At 55.8% G+C, this 13,058-nt stretch overlaps 1 protein-coding gene across 1 annotated transcript; it reads left to right on the forward strand.

Moving 5' to 3' along the window:
- The first annotated feature begins 999 nt into the window (after positions 1-999).
- Positions 1,000-12,230, forward strand: PLIN5 (perilipin 5). The gene is made up of 8 exons (XM_017528408.2): positions 1,000-1,060; positions 2,401-2,481; positions 4,704-4,899; positions 6,565-6,647; positions 6,970-7,150; positions 9,386-9,585; positions 10,455-10,568; positions 11,259-12,230. Exons 2-8 carry the CDS (start codon positions 2,422-2,424, stop codon positions 11,802-11,804), a joined length of 1,380 nt encoding a protein of 459 aa, XP_017383897.1. The 5' UTR covers positions 1,000-1,060; positions 2,401-2,421; the 3' UTR covers positions 11,805-12,230.
- The last annotated feature ends 828 nt before the right edge of the window (positions 12,231-13,058 follow it).

Consider the following 13,058-nt stretch of genomic DNA (forward strand, 5'->3'; position numbering starts at 1 on the left):
AAATTAGCGAGGCATAGTGGCACATGCCTGTAATCCCAGCTACTTGGGAGGCTCAGGCAGAATTGTTTGAACCTGGGAGGTGGAGGTTGCAATGAGCCAAGATCGTGCCACTGCACTCCAGATTGGGGCGACAGTGAAACTGTGTCTCAAAAAAAAAAGATCATGCCGACATCTGTGGTCATTCCAGGCACAGGAATGAAAGGCAGGGTTCTGGGGTCCAGCAGGGCTGGGTTTGAATAGGGTCCCTCACTTGCTGGGGTGGCCGGGGAAGATGGTTTGTGATCTCTAAGACTCAGCTTGCTCATCTGTAAAATGGGGATCCTAGGGAAAGGGCAGGTCTGCTTCTGGCTTAGTGAAGGGGCAGATTAAGAAATAAAAAGAGGCTGTACACACGTTGCATATTATTTTAATCTGTAATCCCAGCAATTTGGGAGGCCAAGGTGGAAGGATCACTTAGGGCTCAGGAGTTCAAGACCAGCCTGGTCGACACAGGAATATCCCATCTCCACAAACAGTTAAAAAAAAAAAAAAGTTAGCTGGGCCCCAGCTACTCAGGAGGCTGAGGCGGCAGGATCACCTGAGCTTGGGAGGGCAAGGCTGCGGTGAGCTATGATCACAACACTCCACTCCAGCCCTGGGCAACCGAGCAAGATCCAGTCTCAAAAATCGGTAAATAAGAAGAAGAAAGAAAGTCACTGAGGACTTGACCAAGGTCACTTAGCAAGGCCACGGGGGGCTGTGATCGCATGGACTGTCTCCATGGCAACAGCAGTGAGTGACAGGTGGCCAAAGTTAGCCGGGGAAAGTATACTACCTCAATCTTTGGCAAACGCAGAGCACTTGGCGAGCCCACGGGGAGGGCGAGGGCGAGGGAAACGTGGCGCCACGCCCCGCCGGGCAAGCGCCCGGGCACGCCCCCGCAGGGCCTCTCCACATTGGTCGGTTCCCGGAGGCCCCACCCACCCGAGCGGCTATAAGATGGGCGGGGCCGGCGGGGGGGGCGGAGACTTGAGCCTGGGGTCGCCGGAGACACCTGAGGTCTGAAGCCGCACGTGCCCAGGTGAGTGCCCTGAGGGCAGCGTCCAGGAGCGCCCCCGGACTCAGGAGGGGAGCTCCGGATAGGGTGGTTCGGCGAAGGTCCGGCGGCGTGGGACGGGTACGACGGGCCGGAGCAGGTGGCTGGGACCCTTGGCACAATTGGCGGAAGCCCAGGACCCAGTTGGGCGGGAACCAGGCCTCAGAGGGCGCGGGCTGGCAACCCGCAGGCGGCAAGTCTGAGGCCTGAGGTCGAGCTCCCCCTTCCAACTCTAGCTGGCCGAGTGACTTTGGGCCCAGCATGGACCTGCTGCGTGCCTCAGTTTCCCTGTCTGCCAAATGAGCTGTGAGTGGTCTAGGACTCAGCAGCTACCACCTCCACCTGTCTGGGGTGCTTGTGCAGTTCTAGGCCGGGGTGGGGGGGGCGGCGCACAGGAGCAGCAGGGGTCTCCTCTATCTTACAGAAGAGAAAACGGCCCAGAGAGGTGGAGGTGCTTGCCAAAAATCACACAGGCCAGGTGCAGTGGAGCCTGTAATCCCAGCACTTTGGGAGGCCAAGTCAGGTGGATCACTTGAGACCAGCCTGGGCAACATGGTGAAACCCCATTTTTACTAACAACACAAAAATTAGCCTGTGTGGTGGCACCTGCGTAATCCCAGCTACTTGGGAGGCTGATGAAGGAAAATCACTTGAACCTGGGAGGCGGAGGTTGCAGTGAGCTTAGATTGTGCCACTGCACTCCAGCCTAGGTGACAGAGATTCTGTCTTTAAAATGATAATAGCCGGGCGCGGTGGCTCACGCCTGTAATCCCAGCACTTCGGGAGGCCAAGGCAGGCAGATCACCTGAGGTCAGGCTGACCAACATGAAGAAACCCTGTCTTTACTAAAACAAAAAATACAAAATTAGCTGGATGAGGTGGTGCACACCTGTTAAATCCCAGCTACTCAGGAGCCTGAGGCAGGAGAATCACTTGAACCCAGGAGGCAAAGGTTGCAGTGAGCCGAGATTGTGCCATTGCACCCCAGCCTGGGCAACAAGATCGAAACTCCATCTCAAAAGAAAAAAAAAGATAATAAACAAAAATCACATAGCAGTTAATGGTAGGATTCAAACCCAGGTTGTTCTCACCCCAAAACCATGCTTTGAGTCACTCCAGCAGCCCCACCTTGCCCGAGGCTCATTACTGTACACCTTTTGTGTACAGAGCCCTGGACACGCATTGTCTGAGCCCCGCAGAACACCCCATTATGCAAATGAAGAAACTGAGGCCCCAAGAGGTTTAAGACTTGCTCAAGTCACAGAGCCAGATTTGACAGGGTCGGAGGCCTGGGCAGGTGCCCCCTTACTCCATCCTGCCCGCAGGGTGACCCTATTTGCAGCACGATGTCCGAAGATGAGGCGGCTCAGATCCCCAGACCCAGCGTGTGGGAGCAGGACCAGCAGGTGAGGGCTGCCCCTCTGAGGAGCGGGGACACAAGGAATCCTGGGGGACAGTCCCTTCTAGGAGCGTTGCAGGCCCGGTATCCTGCTCTACTCCTCTCCTTGCTGGGAAAACCTGACTCGTAAAATTTGGACCATGGAGGGGGGAATGGGGCATTTCCTGGAGGGGGCTTCATGAGGCCCTGGGACGGGAGTGTGTCTGAAAGACACCCAGCCAGCTTCTGTGGCCCCCGCCCAACCCTTTCCCTCTCCCATCCATGGGTCTCCACCTGTATCCTCCTGTCTCCATGTCCACCATCATGGCGCCATCAGTAACAGTGATAATAGAGCAGCAGTCACTGTGTCAGCCGCAGTTCCAAGAGTTTCACATATATTGGCTCCTTGAACACCCCATTACAACACTAAAAACGCATTTCAGGGCCAGTCATAGTGTCTCATGCCTGTAATCCTAGCACTTTGGGAGGCCGAGGTGGATGGATCATCTGAGGTCAGGAGTTCGAGACCAGTCTGGCCAACATAGTGAAACCCCGTCTCTACTAAAAACTTTTTTTAAAAAATTAGCCAGGCATGGTGGCGTGCGCCTGTAATCCCAGCTTCTCAGGAGGCTGAGGCAGGAGAATCGTGTAAACCCGGGTGCAGAGGTTGCGGTGAGCCAAGATCACACGCTGGCTCTCCAGCCCAGGCCGACAATGCAAGACTCCATTTAAAAAATAAAATGCATTTCATAGTTGGGGAAACCAAGGCATAGAAGGGTTCAGTTGCTTGCCCAGGTTGACATGCCTGGAGGTGACTGAAGCAGAAGTGAACAGAGGTCACTGTGCTCCAAGGGAGATGCTCTGAAACCCCAGACTCTAATGACCTTCCTGGAGCAGACAGACAACAGTCGACCCTTTAACTCCGGTTTGAAGTGTTCAGGTCTGGCGGGCGCGGTGGCTCACGCCTGTAATCCCAGCAGTTTAGGAGGCCAAGGTGGGCGGATCACCTGAGGTCAGGAGTTCAAGACCAGCCCGGCCAACATGGTGAAACCCCATCTCTACCAAAAATACAAAAATTAGCCTGCTGTGGTGATGGGGGCGTGTAATCCCAGCTACTCTGGAGACTGAGGCAGGAGAATCACTTGAACCTGAAAGGCGAGGGTTGCAGTGAGCCAAGATCGTGCCATTGCACTCCAGCCTGGGCAACAAGAACAAGTCTCCATCTCAAAAAAAAAAAAACAAAAAAAAAAAAAAAAAAAAAAAAAAAAAAAAAAATTAGCCAGATATGGTGGGCACCTGTCTACTCAGCTACACAGAAGGCAGAGGTACGCAGACTGTTTTTCAACCAAATGCAGATCAAAAAATGTATTTGGCCAGGTGCAGTGGCTCATGGCTATAATCCCAGCATATTAGGAGGCTGAGGGGAGAGGATCACTTGAGCCAGGAGTTTGAGACCAGCTTGGGCAACCTAGCAAGACCACATCTCTATAAAATAAAATTAGCTGGGCATGGTGGTGTACACCTGTAGTTCCAGCTACTTGGAGACTCAGGCAGGAGGACTGCTTGAACCTGGGAGGTTGAGGTGGCGGTCAGCTGTGCTTGTGTCATTGCGCTCCAGTGTGGACAACAGAGCAGGAGCGTGTCTCTATTGAAGAAAAACTGTGGCCAGGTGCAGTGGCTCACACCTATTATCCCAGCACTTTGGGAGGCCCAGGTGGGTGGATCACCTGAGGTCAGGAGTTTGAGACCAGCCTGGCCAACATGGTGAAACCCCATCTCTACTAAAATACAAAAAAAAAAGCCAGGTGTGGTGGCGGGCACCTGTATAATCCCAGCCACGTGGGAGGCTGAGGCAGGCGAATTGCTTGAAACCAGGAGGTGGAGGTTGCAGTGAGCTGAGATCACGCCACTGCACTCCAGCCTGGGCGACAAGAGCGAAACCCCATCAAAAAAAAAAAAAAAAAAAAAAAAAAAAAAAAAAAAAAAAAAAAAAAAAAAAAAAAAAAAAAAAAAAAAAAAAAAAAAAAAAAATTGTAATGCTTTGTACTCCGTGAGAAGAGGCCCCTGTGAGCGCAGGACCCATGACATTCTCTCGCCCACATGCCTCCACTTCCTCTACGTGGTGGGGTGCTCAGCCCTCTGTCCTCCCTCTTTCCCATCCCTTTTCCTGGCCCAGAGAGGGGAAGTGGGCTGAGGTGTGGCTGGGCCCCACTTCCCCCAGAGCCCCCCTGATGCTGACCCTTCCCACAGAACGTGGTGCAGCGCGTGGCGGCTCTGCCCCTGGTCAGGGCCACGTGCACTGCGGTCTGCGATGCTTACAGCTCGGCCAAGGACAGGCATCCGCTGCTGGGGTCCGCCTGCCGCCTGGCTGAGCAGTGCGTGTGTGGCCTGACCACCCGTGCCCTGGATCATGCCCAGCCGCTGCTCGAGCACCTGCAGCCCCAGCGTGAGTGCCCTGGCCCGTGTGTCCCTGGGAGCCGTGGCTTGTCCCCATGTCCTGTCCACCTTGGTCTATCTGCATGACATTCCTGGTGTCGTCCTCAGCCTAGCCACCTGTGGCACGGCCATTTACCTCTCCTCAATCTCATGTCTCTCTCTAATCTTAGCACCAGCTGGGCATGGTGGCTTATGCCTATGATCCCAGCACTTTGGGAGGTCAAGGTAGGAGGATCGCTTGAGGCCAGGAGTTCAAGACCAGCCTGGGCAACATAGCGAGACCCAGTAGGTCCAAAAAAAAAAAAAAAATTCTGGCCAGGTGTGGTGGCTCATGCCTGTAATCTCAGCACTTTGGGAGGCTGAGGCAGGTGAATCACGAGGTCAGGAGTTCAAGACCAACCTGGCCAATATGGTAAAACCCCGTCTCTAAAAATACAAAAATTAGCAGAGAGTGGTGGTGTGTGCCTAGTCCCAGCTACTGGGGAGGCTGAGGCAGGAGAATCGCTTGTACCCAGGAGGCGGAGGTGCAGTGAGCCAATTGCGCCATTGCACTCCAGCCTGTGCAACAGAGTGAGATGCCATCTCAAAAAAAAAAAATTGATCCCCTGCCAGGCGCAGTGGCTCACGCCTGTAATCCCAACACTTTGAGAGGCAGAAGCAGGTGGATCACTTGAGGTCAGGAGTTCAAGACCAGCCTGGCCAACATGTTGAAACAAACCCCTTCTCTACTAAAAATACAAAAAATTAGCTGGGTATGGTGGCGTGCGCCTGTAATCCCAGCTACACGGGAGGCTGAGGCGGGAGAATGGCTTGAACGTGGGAGGCAGAGGTTGCAGTGAGCCAAGATTGAGCCACTGCACTCCAGCCTCGGCAACAAGAGTGAAACTCCATCTCAAAAAATAAATCTGATCCCCAGGTCCTCTTCCGTTCCTTGCCTGTTTACTGGTTGTGCCCCCCATCTTGTCCCCATTCCGTGTCTCTGCCTGTCTTCCCTCAACTGTTGGCCTGACGTGCCTTGGGTCCCTTTGTCCCTCCAGGCTCCCTCCCCTCCGTGCCTGCCTCTGCCTGTCCTGACCCCGCAGCTTCAGCCATGCAGTTCTCACATCTCTGGACCCCCGAGCTGATGACAGGCGGGGGATGAAAAGACCCTTGGTTTCTAGTCTGGCCCAGGAAGAAGGTCACCTGATGGTCCCAGCCTGGCACCACCTCATCTCCCTTTCAGCCCGCTTCTGTGACCTTGAGTCCGTCCGCTGGGCCATCTGAGCTGCGCAGGGCTGAAAAGTCACCTTGGTGCTGGGAGAACGGGATGGGTGTCAGGGCCCAGGCAGGAGGGCAAAGGAGGCAGCGCCCAAGCCCGCGGCGCACTCATACCTGCAGGGCCCCAGTCTCACCTAGGGAGGCAGCCGGGTCCCCTGTGGTCTAAGCCTCCTCCCCATCTCCCTCTCCTAGAGTCTGTCTCTGGGAGCTACAGGTGTCTGTCCCAACGTCTTAGTGGCTTCTTGGTGTAAGCCCTCATCAGCGTGTCGGTCTCCTCCATCCTTCCATTCTGTGTCTCCCTGTCTCTCCTGGTCTCTTCCTTCCCTGTCTCTGCCTCTGTCTCTAGCACCCCCTCCTCTACAACTCTCACTGTGTCCCCACTCCCTCTGAGTCTCACTCCCTGCCTGTCTCCCTTCAGTGGCCACTGTGAACAGTCTCGCCTGCAGGGGCCTGGACAAGCTGGAGGAGAAGCTTCCCTTTCTCCAGCAACCTTCAGAGACGGTACCCTGGATGACCGGACGTGGGGACCTCCAGGGCAGCAGGCCAGAGGAGAGGCGGGAGGGAGGGTGGGATGGTGCTGGCCAGGCTTTTAGTGAACTCGAGAAAAAACAGCCAAGTTAAGATCATTGCAGCTTGCATATATAGTGCCAGTAAGGGCAGGTAAGGCACTCAACACCCTCTGTGAGGGAAAGGTTTTATCACCCATTTTATGGGGGAAACTGAGGCACAGAGCTAGGATCTTTGAGTCCTGGCCTCAGGGAACTGGAGTGGCAGAAATGGAGCTACAGTCCTCGGTGCTTGGAGTGGGGGCCCTTCCTTCCAGGTGGTGACCTCAGCCAAGGACGCGGTGACCAGCGGTGTCACAGGCGTGGTGGACCTGGCCCGGCGCGGCCGGCGCTGGAGCGTGGAGCTGAAGCGCTCCGTGAGCCACGCCATGGATGTCATGCTGGAAAAATCAGAGGAGCTGGTGGATCACTTCCTGCCCATGACAGAGGAGGAGCTGGGTGAGGACCACACCCTTGACCCTAACCCCTGAGTCCTCCTGCCCCAGCCCCCATGCCCTGGTGGTACAGATCAGAGAGGTGTGAGACTCACCCAAGGACACACAGCAGGTAAGCAGGAAACACAGAACTGGAAACCAGGCCTGTCGTCTCTCCCAGTCATGTCCACAGCCCCCAACCTGCATCCCATTGGAAGTCAGAATACCCAGACCCTAAGGGAATACAGAGTTTTTAGACTTGAGTTCTCAAAATTGTGGTCCCCCAAAACCCCCATGCAATGTGTTTTAAATATTTTCATTCTTTCCATGTATGTAACAACCAGATTTTAGCTGGGCACTGCGGCTCATGCCTATAATCCCAGCACTTTGGGAGGCTGCAGTGGGCAGATCACCTGAGGTTGGGAGCTTGAGACTAGCCTGACCAACACAGAGAAACCTTGCCTCAACTAAAAATATGAAATTATCCGGGTGTGGCGGCACATGCCTGTAATCCTAATACTTTGAAAGGCACTAGCGGGAGGACTACCTGAGCTCGGGAGTTCAAGACCAGCCTGGGCAACACGGTGAAACCCTGTCTTTACTAAATACGAAAAATATTAGCCAGGTGTGGCAGCGTGCACCTATTGTCCCAGCTACTCGGGAGGCTGAGGCAGGAGAAGTGCTTGAACCCAGGAGGTGGAGGTTGAGGTGAAGAGCTGGGATTACAGGTATGCGCCACCATGCCCGGCTAATTTTGTATTTTTAGTAGAGACAGGATTTCTCCACGTTGGTCAGGCTGGTCTCGAACTCCCGACCTCAGGCAATCCACCCACCTCGCCAATCCAAAGATCTGGGATTCCAGGTGTGAGTCACCACACCTGGCCAATTCTTGTGTATTTAGTAGAGACGGGGTTTTGCGTGTTGGCCAGGCTGGTCTCGAACTCCTGACCTCAGGTGATCCACCTGCCTTGGCCTCCCAAAGTGCTGGTATTACAGGCATGAGCCACCGTGCCCGCTCGGCTACTTTTTATTTTTCATTCCTTTTTTTAATTTTTTTTTTTTTGAGACAGGGTCTTGCTCTGTTGCCCAGGCTACAGGGTAGTGGTGTGATCCCAGCTCACTGCAGCCTTGAATTCCTAGGCTCAAGTGATCTTCCTGTCTCAGCCTCTCAAGCAGCTGGGACTGTAAGCATGCGCCACCGTGTCCAGCCTTGGCTAATTTCCATATTTATCTTTTAGAGACGGGGACTTGCTGTATTGCCCAAGCTGGTCTCAAAGCAGCCCTCCCATCTCGGCCTCCCAAAGTGCTGGGATTACAAGTGCATGCCACTGCACCCAACCTGTATGCTATTTTTTTTTTTTTTTTTTTTTGAGACGAAGTTTCGCTCTTGTTACCCAGGCTGGAGTGCAATGGCGCAATATCGGCTCACCGCAACCTCCGCCTCCCGGGTTCAGGCAATTCTCCTGCCCCAGCCTCCTGAGTAGCTGGGATTACAGGCACGCGCCACCATGCCCAGCTAATTTTTTGTATTTTTAGTAGAGGCGGGGTTTCACCATGTTGACCAGGATGGTCTCGATCTCTTGGCCTCGTGATCCACCCGCCTCGGCCTCCCAAAGTGCTGGGATTACAGGCTTGAGCCACCGCGCCCGGCCCCAACCTGTATTCTTAAAAGGCCACTGAAAAGAATGCTTAAGAGGCTGGGCACGGTGGCTCACGCCTGTAATCCCAGTACTTTCAGAGGCCAAGGCGGGCAGATTACCTGAGGTCAGGAGTTCAAGACCAGTCTGGCCAACATGGTGAAACCTGGTCTCTGCTAAAAATGAGAAACTTAGCTGGGTGTGGTGGTGCGCACCTGTGGTCCCAGCTACTCGGGACGCTGAGGCAGGAGAATCACTTGAACATGGAAGGCTGAGGTTGCAGTGAACCAGGATCATGCTGCTGCACTCCAGCCTGGGGGCAGAGTGAGACTCCATCTCAAAAAAAGAAAAAATGGTTAAGCAGTTTCGGGCCAATGAGCCTGGGTTCCAATCCAGGTCCGATTCTTGTACCCTGTGGTACCTTGCTTCTCCTTGCCTCAGTTTCCCTCCTGTGTAGAAGGCACCTACACCTTAGTGTTTGGGGAAGACCAAATGGGTCGATGTCCGTCGAGAGGAGCAGTGAATTTGGGAAACTGTGGCTTCTGGACCTGGAGGTGGGCGAGCAGATATGGAGGGGGTGGGCCGTACTGACCCCCCTCTGTCCCCCGCATCCTGTTCTCTAGCGGCACTGGCGGCTGAGGCTGAGGGCCCGGAAGTGGGATCGGTGGAGGATCAGAGGAGACAGCAGGGCTATTTTGTGCGGCTTGGCTCGCTGTCAGCACGGATCCGCCACCTGGCCTACGAGCACTCTCTGGGGAAACTGAGGCAGAGCAAACACCGCGCCCAGGACACACTGGCCCAGCTGCAGGAGACCCTGGAGCTGGTGAGAGCCCACTACCTGCTGCTGCTGCCGGGTATAAGCCATTCAGTGTAGATTGAGCGTCAGTTGAATACCTGATCCCATGCTAGCCTGATGGGGGAGGCAGAGCTGGGCGCAGCTATCTCCGGCTGCGTGTGTTCAGGGTTGGGGGACCCTGGCCTGGAGGAGCCCATGGGTGTCATGGCTCTGCCTGGGGAGTCAGGGAGGGGTTTTATGGAAGAGGGGAAGGAGGAGCTGAAATTTACAGCAAGTTAGGGTTGGTCAGAAGAAAGCCTTCCAGCTGGGTGCGGTGGCTCACGCCTGTAATCCCAGCACTTACGGAGGCTGAGGCGGGCGGATCACGAGGTCAGGAGTTTGAGACCAGCCTGGCCAACATGGTGAAACCCCGTTTCTGTTGAAAATACAAAATTAGCCGGGCATGGTGGTCCATGCCCGTAATCCCAGCTCCTCGAGAGGCTGAGGCAGGAGAATTGCTTGAACTCGGGAGGCAAAGGTTGTGGTGAGCCAAGATCATGCCATTGTACTCCAGCCTGGGCAACAAGAGCAAAACTCTGCTTTGAAGAAAAAAAAGAAAAAAAAAAAAAAATCCTCTTCCAGTGCCCTCCTCATTGTCAGAATGCTCCCATCCCCGCAGCAGCCACCAGAGGGCACCTGTGAGCCTGAGTCAGGTCTATCCCTTCTCTGCCCACAACCCTCTATGGCTCCCACCTCCCTTGGGGTCCAAGCCCAAGCCCTACCCATATCTCTGCACGACCTGCTTCTGTCTCCTCAATGCTTACTCAGGCCAGGTCCAGGCTAGGGTTGGTCCTGGGCCCACCCCCACCCTCAGATCCCCCAGCCCTGAAGACTGTCCACCATCTCTGTCCTTGCAGATAGACCACATGCAGTGTGGGGTGACCCCCACCACCCCAGCCCGCCCCGGAAAGGTGCACGAGCTGTGGGGGCACTGGAGCCAGGGCCCTCCGGAGAACGGCCGCCGGAGCCAGGTGAGACTTTCAGGGCGCCAGGTGAGACCACACGCGTGCCAGGTGAGGTGGGTCTGCCACCAGGCTGTGGAGGGAGGGGGGAGCGAGGAGTTATGGGTCAGCCCACTGCTGCCAAGAACCCAGCTATCTCAAACCAACTGCTGAGCTCAGATACTTGAGGTGTCCATGGGGGGAAACTGAGGCAGGGTTAAGTCCCATTGTGTTTATTTTTTTGAGACACAGTGTTGCTCTTGTTGCCCAGGCTGGAGTGCAGTGGCGTGATCGCAGGTCACTGCAGCCTCCGCCACCTGGGTTCAAGCGATTCTCCTGCCTCAGCCTCCCGAGTAGCTGAGATTACAGGCATGGGCCACCACACTCAGCTAATTTTTGTTTTTTTTGGTAGTGATGGGGTTTCACCACATTGGCCAGGCTGGTCTTGAACTCCTGACCTCAGGTGATCCACCCACCTCGGCCTCCCAAAGTGCTAGGATCACAGGTGTGAGCCACCGTGATCACACCCACTGGCCCCATTCTATGTTTATGAGGGAGACCGAGGCAGAGCTGGGTCGCGTTCTGTGTCTATGGGGGACAGGACCATGAGGTCTATGAGACAGGTTGACAGTCCCACTGTGGGTCTATTGGAGAAACTGAGGCAGGACAGCAGTCCTGTTGGGCGTCCGTCAGGGAAACTGAGGTCCCCGCCCCCTGCAGGCAGAGCTGGAGACGCTGGTGCTGTCCCGCAGCCTGACCCAGGAGCTTCAGGGCACGGTAGAGGCGCTGGAATTCAGCGTGCGGGGCCTACCCCCCAGTGCCCAGGAGAAGGTGGCCGAGGTGCGGCGCAGCGTGGACGCCCTGCAGACCGCCTTCGCCGACGCCCGCTGCTTTGGGGATGTGCCGGCAGCCGCGCTGGCCGAGGGCCGGGGTCGTGTGGCTCGGGCACACGCCTGTGTGGATGAGCTGCTGGAGCTGGTGGTGCAGGCCGTGCCGTTGCCCTGGCTGGTGGGACCCTTCGCGCCCATCCTTGTGGAGCGATCCGAGCCCCTGCCAGATCTGGAAGCCCAGGTGGATGAGGTCATCGGGGGCCCTGACCCCCGCTGGGCGCACCTGGACTGGCCGGCCCAGCAGAGAGCCTGGGAGGCCCAGCACGGGAATGGGGACAGGAACGGGGTGGGCATCACTGAGGACATCTGCGAGCAGGAGCCCGAGGCCCCCAGCCACCCGGTCAAGCACACCCTGATGCCGGAGCTGGACTTCTGACCCATGGGCCATTGGGAAGGCCACCTGCACGCCGAGATCGCTGCTGTCCCTTGATGGCCACGTGTAAGCACGAGGCCTTGGCCTTGACCCCTCTGCAGGATAGGGCCGAATTCAGGATCCCCAACCACCTTTTTCGTATTGGACTCTCCCATTCTTTCCTTGGACACATGCACAGAGTCCCAGGAAAAGCAGGGCCCCGAACCCAGTTCAGGCCAACTTGAGGCACAAGCTGGGCTCTTCACCTGGGTCCTCCTCCCTGGCTCCATGAAGCTCATCCAAACCTCTTCAAGAGGCCGGGCGCCATGACTCACGCCTGTCATCCCAGCACTTTGGGAGGCCGAGGCAGATGGATCATCTGAGGTCAGGAGTTCGAGACCAGCCCGGCCAACATGGTGAAACTCCATCTCTACTAAAAATACAAAAAAAAAAAATTAGGTGTGGTGGTACGCACCTGTAGTCCCAGTTAATCGTGAGGCTGAGGCAGGAGAATCACTTGAACCCGGGAGGCGGAGGTTGCAGTGAGCAGAGATTACGCCACTGCACTCCAGCCTGGGTAGGAGTTGCAGGCTGCAGTGAGTCATGATCGTGCCCCTTCCCTCCAGCCTGGTGACAGCGCAAGGCCCTGTCTCAAGAAAAATTTAAAAAAAAAAAAAATAACAGGGAAACACACATTTTGACCTGTTTGAAACTTTGAAAAGTGAGCCCCCCCTCCCCTAGTTTTTACATCCTGGATGGATGGGTCCCCCAAAGATGCCGGTGGGCTGTGTTGCTCAGCCCGCCACATCCGCTTGCTTTGCTGTTTGGAGTTTGCCCCTGAATAAAGGTGCTTTCTGATGTTCAAAGGCCCATGCGTGTGTTCCGGCCAGGGTGGGTCTCAGTCTCAGGGGGCTGGGGGCCACGGAGGTGTGTCACTGCAGAGACGTGGAGAAGGGAGCGTGCAGAGCCAGGGTAGAAGATGTGGAGGAGTGCTGCCCCTCTGACCTGCCTGTCATCCTGTCTGGGATCCACTGTCGCTGCTCAGCCCACGTGGGGTAAGCACTGCTGCTTAAAGTTAGTCGGGCACCATGGCTCACCCCTGTAATCCCAGCACTTTGGGAGGCGGAGGTGGAGGCGGAGGCGGAGGCAGAAGGATTGCTTTTGTTCTGTTTTGTTTTGAGATGGAATCTTGCTCTGTCACCAGGCTGGAGTGCTGTGGCGTGATCTCGGCTCACTGCAGCCTCTGCCTCCCAGGTTCAAGTGATTCTTCTGCCTCAG

Source organism: Cebus imitator, unplaced genomic scaffold, assembly GCF_001604975.1.
Source record: "Cebus imitator isolate Cc_AM_T3 unplaced genomic scaffold, Cebus_imitator-1.0 Scaffold53, whole genome shotgun sequence".
Taxonomy (NCBI): Eukaryota; Metazoa; Chordata; class Mammalia; order Primates; family Cebidae; genus Cebus; species Cebus imitator.

Coding starts and splice junctions, on each gene's coding strand:
- PLIN5 (XM_017528408.2), top strand. CDS start 2,422: ATGTCCGAAGATGAGGCGGCTCAGATCCCCAGACCCAGCGTGTGGGAG. Junction 6,648..6,969: donor TCCAGCAACCTTCAGAGACG/GTACCCTGGATG, acceptor CCTTCCTTCCAG/GTGGTGACCTCAGCCAAGGA. Junction 7,151..9,385: donor CATGACAGAGGAGGAGCTGG/GTGAGGACCACA, acceptor CCTGTTCTCTAG/CGGCACTGGCGGCTGAGGCT.